Source organism: Cydia splendana, chromosome 23 (assembly GCF_910591565.1).
Source record: "Cydia splendana chromosome 23, ilCydSple1.2, whole genome shotgun sequence".
In the NCBI taxonomy this organism is placed as follows: Eukaryota; Metazoa; Arthropoda; class Insecta; order Lepidoptera; family Tortricidae; genus Cydia; species Cydia splendana.
In genome coordinates, this window is record NC_085982.1 from 3,311,718 (window position 1) to 3,333,277 (window position 21,560).

At 36.7% G+C, this 21,560-nt stretch overlaps 1 protein-coding gene across 9 annotated transcripts in view; it reads right to left on the bottom strand.

Moving 5' to 3' along the window:
* Positions 1-21,560, bottom strand: part of LOC134801806 (uncharacterized) — a 67,500-nt gene that overhangs the window by 33,515 nt on the left and 12,425 nt on the right. For 8 of the 9 annotated variants that reach the window (XM_063774422.1, XM_063774419.1, XM_063774418.1 and 5 more), the window contains exons 1-2: positions 20,267-20,391; positions 10,076-10,860 (exon numbers count right to left, since the gene is read on the bottom strand). In XM_063774422.1, the coding sequence (XP_063630492.1) occupies positions 10,076-10,690 (615 nt within the window). In that variant the 5' untranslated portion in view covers positions 10,691-10,860; positions 20,267-20,391. Of the gene's footprint in view, positions 1-10,075; positions 10,861-20,266; positions 20,392-21,560 lie in introns of those variants that run through there. The other variant, XM_063774415.1, reaches the window with a different exon arrangement.

The window sequence follows — 21,560 nt, forward strand, 5'->3', positions numbered from 1 at the left end:
TTTTTGTTACATTTATGGCCAGTAAAAGAGATATATGGATTTTAACAAAAAATGGGATTTGTTCAATTGTGCCCCACTTGCAGGGCACTTTGATATATTACATGGGACACTTTGATACATCATTTTGGGGTACTTTGGCACGTGAATCAAAGTGCCCCGTAAGTGTTTCAAACTGCCCCGCAGAGCACACGTTACAGATCAACTTAGCTGACCAGTTGGTACTAAACTTTTTAAACATTATAAAACGTCTATTAAGTGCGGTGCTATTAGAACATACTACAGTTATTAAGCAGGTGCACTAAAACAACAAAAAAAAGCTTTTAATGAAATCAGTGTCAATTTTTGAAAAAAAGCTACTTGAGTTGTTTTAACTTTTCTTTGTCAATTTTCTTTCTCCTTGTACGTTAAGACTATTCTCTAAAAAAATAAATTAGAATATTTTCTTAGCATTAAAACTGGCAGGGCACTTAGATACACTAGAGGGGCACTTTGATATGTTCAAAGCTGCCCCAAACTTTATTGTACCAAAGTACCCCAATGGGAAATAAAAATATTTATTTAAAAATATACTATTAAGTATTACTTTAAAATAATAAGCTAACTTTATTACTGAATAAACGTACTTAGCGCTCATTATAATGTTCATCCGATAAAGTTTAAAACTTCGCACCACAACTCGATAAAAAAATCATAATTTATTTACTATGTAACCGCGGAAACACGTTTTCACGCACCAAGCCACAACGGCTAGCAGGAGAGATGTGCCGAAGCTGGTACCTCACTCACACATACAAAGCCACGTTTTAGCATTGTAGAAAGTCAACATAAGTTTTTAGTTAAGGAATTAGTGTGGGTGTTCAAAACTGCCCCTTGTGCCTATCTACCCCGCTTCCCCCTACCCCTTCCAACTCCCACTTCCACTTCTCCCTTACGTATATACTCTCTTTGTTAGCCTTCTTTCATTCATTTTTTCCACGTGTCGAAACCATCTCAACATACCTTTCTCAATTTTTGTCACTTACTACACCTACATTCAGTCCACACTTTTCCCGTTAAAATGTAAATTATTCAATGATATAACGAACGTGAAGGTCGTCTCTCGGGCTTCATTGCTCTCGTATCGCCAGCCCGCCAATCGAGCAGACCTTTGACTCCCAATCACCAGCTAAATTGAGACGTGAACTCATCTCGCGTTCAAACACACATTGATCCATGCAATTGTTTACATAAGATAGAAATAACATATTGAGATCATAATTCATAATAGTACCTTCGCAATGACTGGAAGTAGTGGAAATAATCGGGCATATCCTACTCATGTCTTATTGTCTGCATCTACTTTGGAGTGACAAAGTGTGGTGTGCCACTATAAACTTCATATTTTCATAATATTTGACGTTTAGGTTTAGGGACTTTCAGATTTTGACAGTAAAAGTCTACCAACTTATGTAAAATTAGCTTGCATAACTTTGCACCGATTTAGCAAGCAAAATAAGTTGTCTCTGAAATGTGACTTTGCAATATATATAATTTCAACATGCATCATATTTCTATCACATTTCTTAGGGTATGTCCGTACAAAGTTACAATATATTTATAGCTCTTAAGTATAATAGTGGTAACAATATCAATCCGGCAAAAATTTCAAAGAAATCGACGGCCATCAGACCTTCCAACCCAGAGGGGAAACTCGGTCTTATTGGGATTAGTCCGGTTTCCTCAAGAAGTTTTCCTCCACCGAAAAGCGACTGCTAAATACCTATCAAATGACACCTACATCATCGTAGATAAGTTCCGAACAACTCATTGGTTCCGAAAAACTTAGTTTGCCTGGAAATGCTCTAATAAAATCAAGATTCAAATTCAGTTTTAGTTATAGGAATAGTTTGTTTTGATAGTGCATACCGCAGCGGTGCAGCGGTTCCGCGTTCTAAATTTGAAATCTCCCGCATTGACCCAGATTCGGAGTCTGCAGCGCGGATGAACACGTGAAATCTTTTATTGTTTTCACAAGGTTTTGGTAACGTATAGTTATAACCACGTCATACAAATATATTTATAATAGCCGGGGACCTCGCCTACTGTGTAAAAGTCTTCAAATACTATCAACTCCATATTAATCGCCTTTGAGGCTATTAAATCCTTTCATAAGTAAAAGTAAATGTTTCTAATCTAATCTAATATTTTTTAGGTTCAATTAGTTAAGCTGATTGTTGTCTGTAAGTGTCAAAAATAGCGCTTTCATGATTTCTATGAAACATATCGCCTTCGTCGACTTCCGAGTTATCGACAAAACGACTTATCGATATTTATCTGTGCAATACCCAGAAATTTTAATTATTTCCTACAGCATTTTTTGTGCCTAGTCACTTCCGTATCCCGGCACGACTTTTGGCAAAATTTAACCGTCATAATGCCGTCGTAAAGCGGCCATAAAAGTGTCATAACGCGAATTCCAGGTCGCTGGCCAGAACAAAGTAGTTACCGTGTTTTATGGATCCGAGAGGTGCATTGCTTGCAATACACGCTAAACTGCTATTTAGTAGGTATACGTACTAATATATCTAGTAAGTTTTTTAGAATTAGGAATCAAGAAAAAAAAATATGACAGCCCAAACGAAACCACGATAAAATATTAAACTTACCAGAATCAGACGGAATAAGTAAATAAAAATTAATTTAAGTCTTTATGTAAAAACAAAATTAGGAAGTCTATTTCGGTTATTACCACGTTACCACTATCATCTCTTAAATACCAGGCTGTCAGTTTTTTAAATAAAGTTAAACCAACTATTGTTACCATGGTATCAAACTAAAATCGAAATCTAAATAAAAACAGTCAGTTTACTTCTTCTAATTGAATAAAGTCAAGTATAGTATGGAGCTAAACACATTTGTGTGTGGTGTATAGTTCGTAGCTTTGTAATAGAGCCCGGCGGCTAATCCTATTGTCTATTGTTAAGTAAAACCGCACGTGCTACTTACCTGCAAAAAAGGGTCATAATTATTCTATTTGGCACCTGAGCGCGGGCTAGTCGAACACTCAAAAAACCAGTGTAGGTGCGCTCTCCGATAACGCGCCTTTGTTACGGATCTCGATGACACATATAAGACTGGTTCTGTAGTGTTCGACTCGCCGGCACACAGTAACCGAAGTACTGTACTTTTTATGCAGGTGGTTGTGGCACGTGGCACGAGCGGTTTAACTTAACAATATACAATAGGATTAGCTCGGGCTCTATTCGAAACCTACGAACTATACCTACTGTAATGGCTCCAAAACTCACAACGGCTGCAAAAAACGTTAGTGCATCTATCTGTTTGGGCGCTCACCCACATCCCGAATGTCATTTTCATTACATCATGAGAATACCATCGTGTCATATTTTCGTGAATGATAAACTCATCAATAGGGGAGCGACAAAAATTAGTGGCATGTTAGAAACCAGTCATTGTAGTTTAGCCAGGAATACTCAGTCGGGGGCACGCAGCGTAAACTTGAAAACGTAAGCTCAATTCAATAAGGCTTGTGTTGCGGGTATACTAGACGACGATATATTATTATGTAATAAACATATATACATATACAAATACGTATATACTTACATAGAAAACAATATGTATGTACTTAGTAGGTTTTAGCAAAACGTTGAAGAGTCAGTCACTGTCCGGTCAAGGTTTCACAATTTAAATGTTTTCCTCCATGTTTTCCTTCTTGTGTATAATTTAGTTACATTATATTATCATTCTGGTCACACGAGATACCATCTTTAAGTCTCGTCATTGTATACCTACTTATGGTGACATTCGGATGGCAACTGCAGCTTCGTTACTAGCAGCATTGCAATAGCGAAAAATGGGTGATAACGGCTCGGCCACGACATTGCTAGACCGGCGGCGGCGGCAACCATAGGTTGGAGCGAGACACGGCGGTCGGACCTTTTGTTTTCACCTATGGATGCCGCCGGTCGCGCAATGTCGTGGCCGAGCCGTAACACTGTTAATTTCCTGTCATTACCGTATCGCTGCTGTCGTTATTAAAACTCACGCCTCACTCAAGTTATCAAGGAAATTGTCACTGACACCGCCCGCGGCAACGGTATAGCAGTAACTGTGTTGCAATCGTTATCCGAATCTAACCTTAATTCAGATAATGGACGTAACATGACCTTTATGCAATGCATTGTCAACACTCTTCACTGCACTTTACTGCATTGATTGTTTGATAACAAACATAAAATATGAATCTTAAATACATTATGCAAACAATTATGTAGAAGCTTTACATAAACACATAATACTCCAGTGTTTATGGTCCAATGAGTACCTAAAGCTACGAGTAGGTAAATCTCTATTTTAGATCCTTCTACATAACTCGTGTTTACGAATACCATCTAGATTCAAGTGCACTGTTCCATCAAACAAACAAACGATAATTTATTAAAAAAAAGGGTAAATATGACATGTGTTAGTGTAAACTGTTGTTTCACCTTTTCTAACTGTTTTAAACAGTATTCAAATGTTACAAGGGTTACTAGGACATAAGTTGCCTACCTTATTATTCTATGGTATTCTAAAATAACTAACAGCATACATTATGCAAAATGTTAAGACTAAGCTTTAATTCGGCATTAAGATATATTGGTATAAGAGGTTTCCGTTGAAAGCTTTGTGCTTTGTTTTTCTGATTTAAACCTACTTGCTTTTGTTTTCCTTTTAGAACACTTCGACCGTTGAATGAACCTACCAAGTTTTTTTCAAGAAACTATACTATGGTCAGGCGTGGCTCACTCCGCGATTTCGTCGCTTTGCTACAGGTAGCTAAAAGTACATCCGTTCCGCCCCAATTTTGGGGAAAGCCATAAGCCGCGCGTGGCGCTGTCGCCACCTAGCGGCCATATCTGTGCTGATCGTAACAGACGCATTTTGGTAGAGAGTGAGTCTTCTTTACCTAGTACTATTATATATTCTGTGCTATGGTACCATAATCGCTCACACTGTTAACTGTACATCGGTGGACCTAATGCCTTTTGTAATAAGGTCCACCGATGTACAGTTAGGAGTGTTCCTGTTTATATTGTGGTGCTTATTAGGTGTGGTGGTATAAAGAGACATTATGTATAAACGTCTCCCAGGCAACAGGCAACGCATTTTGGCAGCGCGGACGCACATTACGTAATGGCGTCTTGTTGCACGTGACGCGGCGACTACGGTTGTTTGCCATACACTACACGTTTTATATGAGTCTCGTCTAAGTTTTACTAACTAGGCCCGCAATCTGAAGCAAACATCGTGCGATTTGGCGTGGCGTCTTCGTCCGCGAGGCGCAAGCCGCCTGGAACGGCCACATGCTGTATGAATGGGCTAGGATTATAGCGGGATTATTATCATTGTCGTGTGCTTACCGTTTAAAATAAGAAATGTCTCAAATGTATCTTTGTAAAATGTAACATATGATGAGGCTTTCCTATTTACTGACTGAGATGTATACCTACTTTAATTTTTTCTGTTCGACGGAGCCGGAAATCGGCAACGTCGTTTAGCGCAGCGAGTCGAAAATTTACGCTTTCGGAGAATAGAAAAGACTATAAGGCCGGAGCCCCACTGCTGCGCACGCTATGTACACGACACACGTTCCTATACAAAATTTCGTGGGCTTGCCCACGGTTTGTATTAAAACGTGGGCCGTGGATGTAGCGTGCGCAGCAGTGGGGCTCCGGCCTCAAAGTCGTGGAGTTGCAAACGCAGCCAAAGAAGTAATTTTAGTCAATAAAGTCATTACCATCATTACGCTATAAAACCGTACGGCATTCGCTCACAGCATTGTTCGATTTATAGTCAATTGTACCCTGGGAAATCGGATATGCTTAGCGATACGACTGTATGAACTATGGGTAAATCATTTCTCAAATAAATCTCCAAGAAGTATTCTCACGTGGGATTGGGCTGGATACACTGGCGACTGACCATATTTATAATATGGACAATGCTACCCCAATACGTTTAAAAGACATTACACATTAAATACTTAATTACAAGATATATACAGTGGTACTACTAAACGAAATTAATAACTTAAATCTAAAATAGGCCCTTGAGGCATTGTACCAAGGATACTGGCGACATTTCCTGGCTGTATCGCAATGCTGATACCTACCTACCTACCTACCTAGAGTTTCAACTCCAAATGGTACGAAATGGTACTCTCTACCGAGGCTCTTATATTTATTACGTTTTACTTAATTAAGATTGAAACATACTAAAACATATGGAGAGACAAACAGGATGTGAAACTTCAGGAAAACATAACTCAAAATACACGTTTTACATTTCGTAAGCAAACTTAGCTTGATCCAAATATTCGGAGCCACGACAATAATACCTCGATTTACATAAGTTAACCATAAAGACCGTTCTTGATCTAGATTTTTTTATACACCACCTAATAATATACGCAAGCCAATATTGCCAAGCAAATAAAAACTCTATTACAAAAGCATAAAGTCTTATTTAGTTTGGGGTCCGCCGACAGCTATAAGATTTGTTGATCTAACAGGAAATGCTAGGAAGTTATTTTCTTCATTTATTTCAGTTTGTCTTTGAAGGCATTTCGGAGTTTCGTGTTTATGGAGAGAGTTTAGTAGAGATTTATTTATGTACTTAATAGAGTAAGTTTCGGTGTTTCGTGATGGTTAGAAATAGTATGCTAATGGGAATCCATTTAGAGTTCCGGCTGAAAGAATAGGTATACACCTAATGGTGTGGGCTAAACTTAGACCTAATCACCTAAAATTGTGAACTAAAAACTAGCCCCATGTTAAAGTTACCTATGAAGACGAATGCCTGGCGCGATTTAAGCTCTAATGTTATTATTGATTTATATATGCCGCACTATAGTTTCAATTTAATAGCACCAAATGCACAATGTCACATAAAAATACTACAGGTATTTAAGACATGTCTGCCAGCTCTGTAACTCAGTTCAAAAATCCCAATCAAACTCTATAGAACTTAGAACTCGAGTCAGTTGTAAACTTTTACTTCAACACTGTTCACTACATTCCAGATTTTTTACGAGATTGCCTATTATCCAGGTTTCTTCTAAACTTAAATACATTTGTTCTTTTCGTTTGGCGATTGTCGGCATATGATTGTCATCTGGGCTAGGTATAGTATAGTATAGTATCGTTTATTGCAAACCATGGTATAATACAATAGATGTTACAATGGAAAAGGGTCGCATGGCACCCTGGTAGGGTATGGCAATTATCCTTAAAACTAAATACATTAACTAAATATAATATTTAGTACAGAAAAAAAAGACTTACTTAACGTTAACTTATATTATTACTACATATTTATCACTATCTAAGTATAGGAACTTTGTTTTCAATCATATATAGATCATCCTGCATAAATTCTTCGATGGTATAGTATGATTTTTTTAATAGAATGGACTTGAGTTTATTTGTAAATAAATGTTTTTTTTCTGTATTTTTTATTTCAGTAGGTAACTTATTATATATTTTTATTGCTCGGTAGTACGGTCCTTTTTTTATAAATATCTAAGATTGGTTCAGGAAGAATGAGATTATCTTTGCGACGCGCACTCTTATTGAATTCAAATAGGTGAAGATTATTTTTGACAAATGAAGTTATTTCCAGGATATACAGAGAGGGGAGAGTGAGGTTTGCTACTGTCGGTCTGTGGAATGTTTGCCAATATACGGATGCATTTTTTTTTAATTATAAAGAGGTCGTGGGCGTCACTGCTATGGCCCCATAACAGCAAACCATAACTCAGCCAAGACTGTGCATATGCGTAGTAAGCTGACAGGGCGCACTGGATATGTGTGTTGGATTTTAAGATGCTGAACGCGTAAAGGAAGGAGGGTAGTTTTGATTTTACTTTGGCTACATGTTTTTTCCAGTCTAAGTGGGTATCAATAGTTAGTCCTAGTAGAGTACATTCAGTCTCTTCTTTTATGTTTAAATCTTGTAGTAGTGGTGTCAAGTCAGTCGGTCGTTTCTGGTGGTCTAGGTTCTCTGGTGTCGCTAACCTTTATACTAAGTATATGCATAAATAGGACATTGACATTTCCCGCGATTATGCAGCAGGCCACAATACGGCACGGCGATGCCGCGAGATCTAGAATGTAACCGGTGATGAGCACCATAGATAAGCTAACAGTTGCGCCATGTGGAGATAAGCAAGGCAAATGCTTGCGCACCTCAAAGTGCAGTGTTTACAGATGTAGTGAATAATCCTTTAGTATCGTATTTTCACGGAAATTTACTAACGTCAGTCAGTGTCAGTACAAAAAGTACTAAGGTTGACTGAAGTAGCATGCCCAATACCTACGTACGTTTAAGAAAATACGATAGCAAAGGATTGTTCACTACATTTGTACGTGTTTCAAACATTATGCAAAATTAAACCCTATCAATTTGAAATAAAGTTCAAAATCAGGTGGGAATTATATTCCCGCCTCTACCTTATAAAGGCTTAAACAGCGACAGGATGTGGAAATATGGAAATTATTTAATAAGAGAGATATATTAAATCGTCCCTCAAATAAAATACGTCATTCGCAAATTCTGATTTGCACAGCAGAATGCCGTTTTGCTGTGAAAGTTTTTTTGCTATGCAATTCTTTTTAAAGTTAGGTTAGGTTAAGTAGTATTTTTTTGCTGATCGTTTAAATATGTAATAAAATAAACACGTAAAAGCAAAATCAACTAATATGTCCAGCTGATTATTTAGATTTAATCAAAAGTCAAGTACTTAATAGACAATACGTGCATACAAACTTTTTTGAAGATTATGATTATAAAGAACAGCACCCTATTAAGCTTTAAATCGTTATAATTAATAAGCGTTTAAAAACAAGCACGAATACCTATTAATAAATATTGAACTTATTCAAGTATTTAATCCAAAAAGGACTTTATGACTTTAACAATCGTGGGGGATGTACAATAATTAAGCAAATGGTTTTTAAAGACAATAAACTACTACTGGCATGTTTAAGCTTTAAAACTTTTTCAATTTATTGTGAAGGAACGATTAGGTCAGATCTGTTGTATTTATTGACAAAAGTTTTCAAATTACTCAGCTTCGAATAAAGAATAAACCCATTGAATACATAAAATAGTGATACAGTTTGACTAGTGACATTTTTGAAACAGTTTTTCCTCGTAAACTTATGAAATTAATCTTAGCTGTTCAAACGCGTTTTCTTAGAATACATGTTGTCCACATCAAAATGAATATTCGGGACAGTGTTATCCAATGCGAATATAGGTCTGATGTTAGATAATGATAAAGGTAGACTCAGACCAAGCTAATTATGCATAGACTTTACAGTGACGATGTGTGGAACTGTCATGTCTAATTCTTATGAAAATAAGATATTTTCAGTACCGAGTTACCGACACACATCCACATTTTCCTCTGTCAAATTCAATTATTTCAGCAGTCAAAGATCTGCTTTTAGTGACAATAGGTCTACCATTTAACTAAGGCAGTTGATAAGAAGTTATTACGGTCAGCTAGTGTTAGGTTGAAGGCTTGGCTGCATAAAGTTGATTTGCTGTTAAGTAGGTAAGTAAAAATGTACAAAGACTTTACCTATGAATGTGTAAATATACAAAGACTAGTTTTAATCCCAACACAGCTGCCTTCTACTAGAAAACCGCGGAACTTCTATACTCGTACCGTATACCAAACACAGGAGATAAGAGAGATCTTCTTGTCTCTCGAGCATCGGCGTCTTGTCAACTATATAGCTGCTGCTCGGCGCAACGTTGGCGCAACTGCATAGCGACACCATTTTTCATAGCGACATAACGACGCTCAAATGACGCTAGTGTGCTCAAATGACTTGTGGCCCTAAGCGCCACTTGCACCATCCCGGGGTTTAGCGGTTAAACCGTTACACCCAGTGTCAAATTGTAGGTACTGGTAACCATGGTAACTCCAGGTTTAACCGGTTAACCCCGGGCTAGTGAATGGTGCAAGTGGCCCATTGGTAGACCTAGTAACAAAATTAGGTAGCAAAATTAAATCCCTTACCTCCTCCACGGACTTCTTCGAGAACTCGTTCATGGACACAATCCATTGCTGCACTAGTTCGTTCACAATAACCAGATCATTATATAACCACGTCAATAAGTCGTTCACCCACTGCACGCTCGGCGGGTCCGGGCCCGTGCACGTCGGTACTATGATGCTTTGGTGCTTCTTGTGGAGAGCCTCGGGGCCAGGGGACATGCGTCCTAGACGACGCTTGTTGGGAGGGGTTGCTGGCACAAACCCACTAGGCTTAGGCTTGAACGAGTTAAACGCAGCACTTTTAACTTTAGCAGTAGTAGCCAACACCGTATCAGCGCTGTTAACGATCTCAGTAGCCGTAGATTTAGCCGATTTAGGTTCTTCTTTCGGCTTTTCTGGTTCAACAGCCTTCGGCTTGTAGCGGCTGTAAGCCCATTTGGCTATGCCGAGAAGGACTATGGAGAAGAGTAGCCAGATGAAGATAAGCATGACTAGGTTATCCATGGCTGTGTCCATATAATCGAAGCTGCATATCAGATCGTCGACCGCCTCGGCAAGGTCAGCCATGGCGCTCCATGTTGTCGTCCACCACGAGCGATCCGTGCCCGCCGCCGTCCCGCCACCAACTGAGGCCATTTTTTTTCTATTTCTGAACGTGCTATTTTGAGAACCAGCTCCGTCTCTTTCTCTTAGGGCGCGTTCATGGTTTTAAACAATGAACACAGTATTAATAGTATGTTTGGTCGTTCGTTCGTTCGTATTTAAATGTTGTTTCTGTTCGTGATTTTAGATGACATTGTTTGAGGCTGAAACAAATGAAAAACAGCGTTAAAATACTACTCAATAAAAATTAAATCGAGTCTAGAAGATATCGAATTTTTCGATTAATCTTTTAACGGTCTAGATTTCAATGCACAATTCAAATTCAATCATCATTGCTATTTCATAGTTCTAAAAATTCTATGTTAGAACGAAATACAAGAAGATGATGTTGGGTGATAATTTTTGCCTTATATATAGGTAATGCAGATTGGTCCCTATAAAATATTAACACCGGCTATATATCACCACCGTTATTTTTTGTAGTATTTCTATTGTCTTGAGCAATAAAATAGTAAAAAGTAATAACGATTTGTATTGTATAATAGGATCATTAAATAGATTAAGTATAATTATTAAAATTATAATCGTAAAATTATACATAATGCCAGTCATTATAATTAGCCTTGAGGTCCTTGAGTTGACAACTAAACATGACAATGGACAGCCATCACACAATTACACAACTAAAAATCTATAATTACATATTATATTATTCATAGCAAGGTAGGTAATAAGTAGCAGTCGTTGGAACATGGATCCCACAAGCTGCGAATTTCTGCCATTTCAGACCAACTGAGTACCTTACCCTGCAAGTCTCGAAGGAAAAGTAAAGCCTAATACAGGACCAGCATAATGCGATCACGTCCAATATTACCTATAGTATTTTTCAAACAGTTTGCCTACGGCGACAGCTGGAGCTGCGTGTTCAGGATATAAATTGTATAGAGATGACATCTGTCACCGTACCAAGCTTTTTGAAAAAAACTATTTTCTGCATAATATGCGATTACACTGGTGCGTGCAACTACTTAGTTTTCATACATTAATTTCACGATTTTACACTTTTCCGCAGACGCGTTTGTTGGCGAGGTCCCCTTAGCATCTTCTTAAGGCTGCCTTTCTACTGGGGCGGAGATGAGAGGAATTATTGACTCCTCTTATCTCCGCCGGAATGGAAAGGCAGACTAGAGTTACACGAACCTAACCACTAACCACCATACAATCGCAGTTACGTTCTCAATTTAAAATGACATTTGGAATAATATGAAATATATTCGACGCGCCGCCTCTGGTACCTAATAAGTAATTGTAATTGTACCAATAGAAAGTCGCCTTTACTTTCGGCGATTTTTAGCGTTCTTTACAACCCGATCATAGCACGACAACGACACGTGTGTGGATGTCGTGATGCCTAGTAGTCGTGATGTTTTTAGGGTTCTGTAGTCAACTAGGAACTATGGTTTCTGGTTTCTCGACCTTTTTCTTCTCGAGTTTTTTTTCGCCAGGCCCGAAAATTCTCGAGTATCTCGAGAAATTTTGAAAGTTTCAAAGAAACCCCATATTTTTTTTTTTTTGCTTTATTACAAATCTGACTCATAGGAGTCGTAGATGAGATCTATAAGGACTGACTGACTTCTGTTGTTTACTATTTTCGACGGCAGAATTCTTATTTTATAAATTGTGTCAAATACTAGGACATTTACGTTACTCGTATTCATTTCTATACCTAACCTGTGTTCATCAGCCTCTATAGTTAGCTGAATAATTAGTGTAGTACCTTGACAGTTTCCTTGAGATAACGACTAGTCTTGTAATGGTACGGAAGACGCATGTAAATGATCATTAATAAACCATATTACTGATAACATGATAGTATACAATTGGTACAACAACGGTTCTTCAAACAAAAACGTCACTTTTGACACTGACACATCTAATCCATATCGTTTCTAGATCTATTAATTGACGTATATTAAAGTTCGAATCGGGCCGTATGTCAAAGTATTATTTTTTTGTTGCTAAAACATTGTGATACGTAGAAAATGTGTTGTTTCAGCAGTTTGAAAATAAGAGCGTAACTTCTTGTGCTAGGTTCTTGACGTTCTTGTGAAACAAAGTTTACGATTATGGTTTGCAAATTACTGTTACGGCTTGCGGCTGTTATGCGTGATGCAGCAGAAACACGGTTAACACTTAACAGTCATGGCAAATGATAGAAGTCGTGAGACATAATTAGTTGGTTATTACTTTAATGGCACGAGTTAGTGTTGCAGTAATGCCATGTGACATGGCCCATGTCTTTTACCAGCGTCAGATTTACGATTTAAATAAATAAATAAAATACTAAAATAAATTAATAACTAGGCCCTTGAGGCATTGTACCAAGGATGCTGGCGGCATTTCCTCGCTGTATCGCAATGCTGATTCGTTGTGCGACGAAGCCGCCAATTTGATTAGAAAAAGCTAAAATATAATATAAACCAAAACTATTCATTTTACGAATAAAATATGTATACGAATTTTTTTAAATCACATATTATATATGTCTATCTTCGCTACATACAGTAACATACGCACTCCTCCAATCTTTTCCGCATTTTTTGCAGGATAAATAATTGTGCAAATGGCGAACACTACCAGTCAACCATTGGGTCAAACAGACGACTTGTAGTTAGTGAATATTCCGAAATTAATGCAAAACTTACCCCTTGTGATAAAGTGAAAAGCCGTCAACAGCATATGCAATTATGCACTCTATAAATTGTCTACTGTGTTTAATGCAATAAAAGTTCGAAGTACCTACTACATAGTATTATTTACAAATTTAACAATATATCATGTATACAAGGATAGGTATTGAGAAGATATCCACATGGATATCATGGATATGTGCTACATAGCAATTATAGACTGCAAACAATCTATTTATATCAGCTGATAAAATAATAATTAGGTTAAGCCATAGCCATTACAGTCTTGGTTGGCCGAGTACGGAAGATGTATCGATCGGTACGTAGACAATGGACGATTAGCCTATAGCTTATGGCGAGCATTTGCATAATAGAGCTATTCATTAGAAATGTAAGTAGGACTGGAGCTGTTTTGTAATACTCCAAGAGTAAATAAATATTAGGTATTTATTTATTACAATTTTATTGCACAAAAATCAATACCTACATATTGTAGCCGGCTATCGAGTGGTGAATGAAAACTTGGTTCTTATGAACAACAATGTAATAAAAATACATTCACAATTAATAGAACTAAAACTAATTAAAAAAAAATGAATTAATCAGGCCGGGGTTAAGGCAGACTGAAAAGGAGATGGCGGGACGACTTGAACGCATTCTACCCCAAATGGAAAAATGCCGATGACAGGGTCGAGTGGAGAAAACGAGGGGAGGCCTTTGCCCAGCAGTGGGACACCAAAGTAGGCTAATAAAAAATCTAATATCCTTCAGTACTTACGTGAGCAATGTACTGTAGGTAACTAATAAGTAAAATCTTTCCGCATTTCCTCACGGCCCCGTTAGACAGATTGTAGATTTCAAACTAATAAAATTAATTTTGAAATGTGAAGTGAGTCTAAGGATCGATCGAAGGATTGAATAGAGACAAATCAAATCAAATCAATCAAATCAACATGAAACAAATGTTTTCCTATCGCACCCAAGGTAGCCCAAACTAGCCTCCTTTAGACTTTAGACCTCCATCTGACCTCCAGCTCGGCGCCTATTTAAGTTTCGTAAAACATCAGACCCGTGACCTGACTGATAATGAAGCAATATGCACACATCAACGAGCATGCATACTAATTAACATATTAATAAAGTTTAAGAGGCGTTTCACAAAAGGTCTACTTTTTTGGGGACGTGAAGCACAGCTGCCTTAATAACCAGCAGATATCTGTATTATATAATTTATATACCGTTGTTAGCTTAACAAAAAGAGATATATATGTATAGATAAAACAATTAAACTGTTAGGTACGTATACCATAGATTACGAACTGTCGAGAAATATAGGATGGCTAAAAAATAAGTGCATTCCCGTTGCCAGGGAGGTTTTGGGTTTATACTGAGCAACTTTTACTAACCCCGAAATCGCTTTTTCTGATTTTGGCTGTTTCATACATTTTGGCTGATCCATTTTTATGGGAAGGTAAATTTTTTTTTTCGCGATTTCGGGGTTGGTTTCACAGTAAAAGCTGCTCAGTATAATCCCAAAACCTCCCTGGCAACGGGAATGCACTTATTTTTAGGCCACCCTGTATTATACATATATCTATTTTGAAAAGTAATCGGGGATGGCAGATACTTTTGGCTCGTTGTTTCTTTCTTACGCTACTATTGGTGCTGACTGTACTAGGCTATAATTACAAAGTTATTATTTTATACCATATTATAATTATTAGACATTATTAGGTTAATTATCGTAATAAACAATAGTAAGCATCAAATTAAACGCGTGTGCCCGGCACGCGGCGCCCTCGTGACTCATCGTCTGCGATTCTCTATTTGCTGACCTTACCAACCTGTACAATTATCGGGTGTCAAGCCGATTCAGTATAGGCATATCACTTTGAGTTGACAAAATAAATAGTTACTATAATTATTATTTTAGCAATACAATACCCGCTCACAGTGGTAAAGCGTAATACGTCCATTAGGAAAGCCTGTAGTGATCGAGTTCTATAGAATTATTCGTTACTAATAATTTCCCAGTGGTAAGAAAACTTGGACAACGAAGTTGAATCCTTAGGGCCCTTTTCAAACAAATCCCAGTTAATAAACAGATCAGAAAAATCCTAGTATTGTAGGTAATTAAATGGTAGCGAGTTAAAAAGTTCGCAACTTTGGAAGTTTTCGAAATCAATGTTAGTTGATTTTAACTTCCAACTTCTAAATATTTTACTTAGTTTTGTCAGTCTTTTTATCCATCTGTCGAAATCACCACGTGTTTCATTCATTACTTTAACAATGAGCATGTAGGTCAGATGGGGGAACTGAAAGAACGTTTACGAGTTATTTACGAAAAACTAAAAAAAAAACTATTGTAGAACAAATTATAAGTAACTTTCCCACCTTAAATATGAGATCACTCTGACCCACGCTTAATATTATTTTTTTATCTCCCATTCATCAAGAGATTTCTATAATAAACTATTTTTTTTAAACCTTATAAGTGTAGCTTTACTACTATATTTTTTATATTCAGATTTCTGCTACACTTTATTTTTTAAATAGGTAATATAAGGTTTAGAGAAATATTGCTCCAAGTGAAACGCGGCAGCAGCGTCGAACTTCCCCCCCCCCACTAAATGAGAGTTGGCTCTCTACGGCTCCCGGTCTGTATCTGCTCAAGACCAGCTAAGAATCAACTGTGCCAGCGCATAGTCACAAAGTGCAAGGTCCCCATACAACGGTGTGCACTTACAAACCAGCTATAAGAGGATATTCACATCACCTCACACTTACGAACTTTAAACTTCTTGTACATCTAACTTAGACCAATATTAGGTACATACATAAATATATGTAGACTCATGAGATGGAGATTTTATCTCGGAATGAAATGAGATTAACTTGTAAGGTCGTATTTGCCTCCAATTTTTTCACGGTTCACTAATTATTTAGGAATAAAACTGCTCGTAACGGTGATTTGAAATTGAAACCAAGTCACCAACAAGACTGAAGTAACCATTTATTTAATTGGCGGTGTAATTATTACTAAAAATAAATTTATCCTGAGCATGTCCGACCTTGCCCAAATGACATCACTATGCGGTCACCCGATAACGAAAGCCTATAAATGCATTCCCAAACTTATACCTTTAATATAAAGTACAAATTCGCATGGCATAACCTATTAAAACTTGGTTTTATGACCCTGTGACTTTGCACCCTGATGATAAGGTCTGTAATAGCTTGGCAGGGTGCAGAAAAGAGTGTTACAGAGAATACAGAGGTTAATTAAGTGTAAAAAAATGTAAATTTGATTAGTGTCTGAAGTTGTCCAGTCGGGGGCCAAGATTTGTGCGAAATTGGTCGCATCTGCAATTTATATTTTTCAAAAAAAAAAGGTTTCAATAATTTAACCGCACGTGTAGGTAGCGTTACGGGTTAGGTAAACAAACTTTGCTACGACTGAAACACAATATTTTTCACCACACTAAAGCCAGGAAAATACTTAAGTATTTTCCTTGTAAAATATTACTAAATTAAATCCAAAAGAATGCTTACCACCGGCCGACATGAGGAAACTCAAAATTTGCATCAAACTACTACTTTGCCACATTTGTGGACAAAATGCAAATTTCTCACCAGCTTTTGAAGAATAAAAAGAGACTTTACGAGTGTGGTGAAAATAAAATAATAAGATTTTTGTATGTCTTTTGTGTAATTTGTAATAAATATAATTAAATATTACTGTAATTACTTACCTCAAACAAAATAATGATGATTGTATGATGACCTCAACTCAAGATGACGTAAGGAACCTTATTCCGTTTTACACTTAAGTAAGTAAATTTTGAGGTAATTCGTATTGAAGATTCAGATTCAGATTCAGATGTTTTATTGGTAAAAGGCAATCATTTTACAAGTCAATAAATATATGTACAATATCCAACTGTTATTTTACATTTCAGGTATTTGCTGATTAATTATTATTACATATTGATATTAATATTATCTGAATATTATATATTTACATTAATTTTTGCATTTAATTGTCTCATTTCAAACATTGTCAGAGATAATCATATTAAATTATCTTTGTCTTACACTAGTACTAGCACCCAAAAGAAAAGGATGAGTGTAGTTTTTTGTTCTTATTTACTGACAAATTTTACCTATATTTTTTGGATTAGTGATGATATTCTATGATTCGAAAAAATCATCGAAGGTTGATGATAGGTTCTACATTGTACTACTTTAAATGATTCATTAGAGGTGTTAACATGAATCTATGAAGTAGGTACGCAATCTTGTGTATACATGTACAGCCAGCATCAGTAGTAGCGGATGAAACAACGCGCCAAAAGTATCTGCACTCTGGAATGCTTGTCCAAATAAGTTGTTATAATATATCACTGCGACCAAAAATGTCTTCGACCAATTTGTTTAGGATTATGAGCCTATGAGCGTATTCTATAACTTCCACGTTACGAGAAAGTGTGTTGAAAAATATTTTTTGTACCCAACAGAACTGTCTATAAACAATATTTTTTAACTATTTAAAAATATAGGAAAAATGAAAAATCACGCCGGCTAGCTCCAAAATGGCGGCCGACCATTCTACCAACTAAGCTACCGAATCTTACCAGACTACGACGAATATTTCCATCGTGTGATACGTTTAATCGCTTAGGGCAATACTTTTTCCTTTTGTTTAAATTGTAATTGCTACTTATAGACTCGAGAAACGAATTAAGAATTAGTTCTGTGAAATTTATAAAACAGCTTTTTAGTTTCAATTTTCTATTCTCGCGGGCCTATTTCTATTCTCTCTAGGTACGCTTAATTGTTCACCACCATCGTTATTCACAAAAAAAGTTTACTGACAATAATAATGATCTCAGTCGGTCTTTGTATAAATGAATTTAAAATTCCTGCTGCTGACTGTACATTGGGGCTATTCATAAATTACGTCATTTCAAATTAGGGGGGGGGGGGGTCTGGACATCGGATGACGGTAGCATGAAGTAGGAGGAAATGGGGTCATTTGAAGCATGATTTTTGGATGATGATAGGGGGGGGGGGGTCCAAAATCGTCAAAAATCGATGACGTAATTTATGGACAGCCCCATTGTCGGGCCTCATTATAATTACAGTTCGGCCAAAGGCTTGTGATAAGGCGATAACAAGGCAACTCCCACGCTGATTGGTCATTAGTCATTACATTATTTACATATCCTGAAATTTTACATATCCTGAAATTTTACATATCGGAGCGGAAATTTTACACGAAAATCTAATTAAATTCTGCATGGTAAAAATTATGATTTAAGTAATATATTGGCAAAGGTAATACTCGTACATATCAAAAAATGTTTTTAGCAAAATCCGAAATTATCAGAGTTTTAGAAAAAAAGGTTACCTTGCCTATTTAAGTAGGTAATTTTTGTTCAAGATTCTCCAACGTTAAAAGTTATCTGAATGCGATATCGGATCGGACAATGTGAAAAGGCTCTTACTCAGACTAACCACAATAGAGAATAATACACATTGTTATAAGTTTGTTTTGTTTACTAAATGTGACGTTTTCAACTAAAAGGTGTCGGTTGTCAATAATGTTGATTTCAAATTGAAGCTATAATGGATTAGCGCCCGTCAATAAGTAACCTTTTGGTTGAGAATGGCACAAATAATCTTTATTATAATTATTTATCTAATTTTCTTCTACCAAAACACTCTTTCAAGATCACGTTTGTTTACCTTAAACTACCTACTAATACCAATACTACTAATGATTTGCTTGAGCAATAGTAAACACAATGCAATGTGTCATTGTAAACATATTGTCACTTCATTGATAAATGCTTTTGATCTGCGACTTATCGGTAAATATCGATATCGCTTACTATACAGAAGCGGTATCATCATCGCATATTTGTTACAACGTGACAGGCATGGTGACAAATGATAAAGAGCTGACCATCTTAGCCCTACAGGTGCTTTTGTTATTTCTGACCAAACTCTGAGGGGTGAATATGTAGGTCATACTGAACAGCTTTTACTATGGGGCCAACTCCGAAATCGTGAAAAAAAAATTCTGCCGTCTCATACATTTCGGTGAATCAGAGTCAATGTTTTATTTATTTATTTATTTAAACTTTAGTGAACAAAATATATACAACAATGTACAAATGGCGGACTTAATGCCAAATATGTTTATGTAATATGTTTTCTATAGAATAGCTGACTTTTTTTTCGCAATTTCGGGGTTGGCCCCATACTAAAAGTTGTTCAGTATGACCTACATATTCCCCCCTCAAAGTTTGGTCAGTGATAACAAAAGCACCCTGTGTAATGTATATATCTAATGATTACAAGCAATATCAAATATTGATAAAATTACTTATTGATAGTGAACTGTTCCCTATGCATGTAGGTGGATATTAATAAACTAAAGTTGGCTAGGTATTTTGATCGATCAATGACTACTACACTATATAATACTTAGATATGCACATTTTAGTTCTAAATAGTTTTAGTTTTACCAGGCTTCACTGAAAATCAGCGTCACGTAATGTGTCCTAGGAGTCACTTTGGGACACCAAATTGAGTGGGGATTTTTTAGCACAATTCTGTTCAGTTCGTTCAAATGAATTTATGGATTATGTTATTTTTGTTCTAATAAATATTTCTTATTCTTATTCTTACATGGATAATATCCATAACTCAGTAATAAACATTCGTGATAAACACATAAATAAATGTCTTTTACTAGGATTCGAACCCGGGATCTCCTGTTTCGTATGCTGGGTGTCTACTGACTAGTAAGGAGGTCGTTTTAGGTACTAAAATGACAAATGGGTTGGACCTAAAATTTTGGAAATTGAGAAAAAAAAAGTCCTAATTAACAATTAAAATATTTTCAACTCACCTGTAACACATGAAGCTACAGCTCACAACATCACACCTAAAACTGCTAAGTCCTATATGTTCACTAAAAACACATTTACACAGAAGACCGCAAGCTCAGGCACACTAACACAGACTGACTCAACCTCCTCGCAAACACTGTTATAAATGCAAATTACGCTAATTTACACTCTATGGTGTTACACATAGTGTATGTTTTGCGTCGGGTGTAAGAATTGATAGCATAGTGCGAATTGAGACGTATCAGTTACCGCCGTAAAGAAATAATTGAAAATTCCAGAAACACGGTAACTTGCAGCAATTTGAGTTACTAACACGGAAGGGAGTGGCAGTAATGAAGTGGCATACAAGCGTACGGCCTGATGGTAATTGTAATCACGTTGCTTTCAAGGGTGTGACGGTCAGGAACACGTATAGTATTATTGCACCACCGTCACCGCCAACGGAAGCTCCTGATGAACTCCTCGGTACAGAGTGAAACATGTCGAGCGTTTTGCGACTTAAAATACGTGAATGACCCGTTCTTAATATATTTAATAGTATCATTACACCTTATAAAACAGTCCTCCGCCGCGTCTGTCTGTCTGTTCGCGATAAAATCAGAAATACTGAACGGATTTTCATGCGGTTTTCACCTATCAATTAGAGTGATTCTTAAGGAAGGTTTACCCGTGCGATGCCGGGGCGGGTCGCCAGTATATACTTATAAGCACCTATATATACGAGGGAACCTATACTGCAAAACGTAATTCAAGACAAAAAAAGTAAGAAAATGTTGCCACTTTTTACTAGCGCGTCTTGTATTTATGTAAAAATAAGTAAATAAAAGTACTTTTTTAAATCGTAGGAGTAAAATTAAAATAAATAAATTATCTTAGCGTGATTATTTCTCAAAAGGAATTTACTATTTTACAAACAAATTATTGCAGTGGCAACATTGTCTTACTTTTTTGGTCTTGAATTACGTTTCGCAGTTTAGATTAGAGCCCAATTCTGATTTAAAAACTGGTTACTGTTTGAACAGGTGTTGACACGACTTGGACGATCGTCTTGGTGTTTGGCTCGCACTTAAGAGGCAACACGTCGCACGTGGTTCGCGATAGGCCCTCAATGGTCATGAATCTGATATGCTATCATGTGGCTACCTTCATGTCAAGTGCCATTTAAACTGCCGATCTGTAAAATTCTGTGATAGAGATACACTCAAAAGTTATTTTAACTTCATAATTATTTCGACATCGGCATCTTAAGCTAAATGGAGCCCAGTTTGTGGGTTTAACCCTTTTGTAATTTAC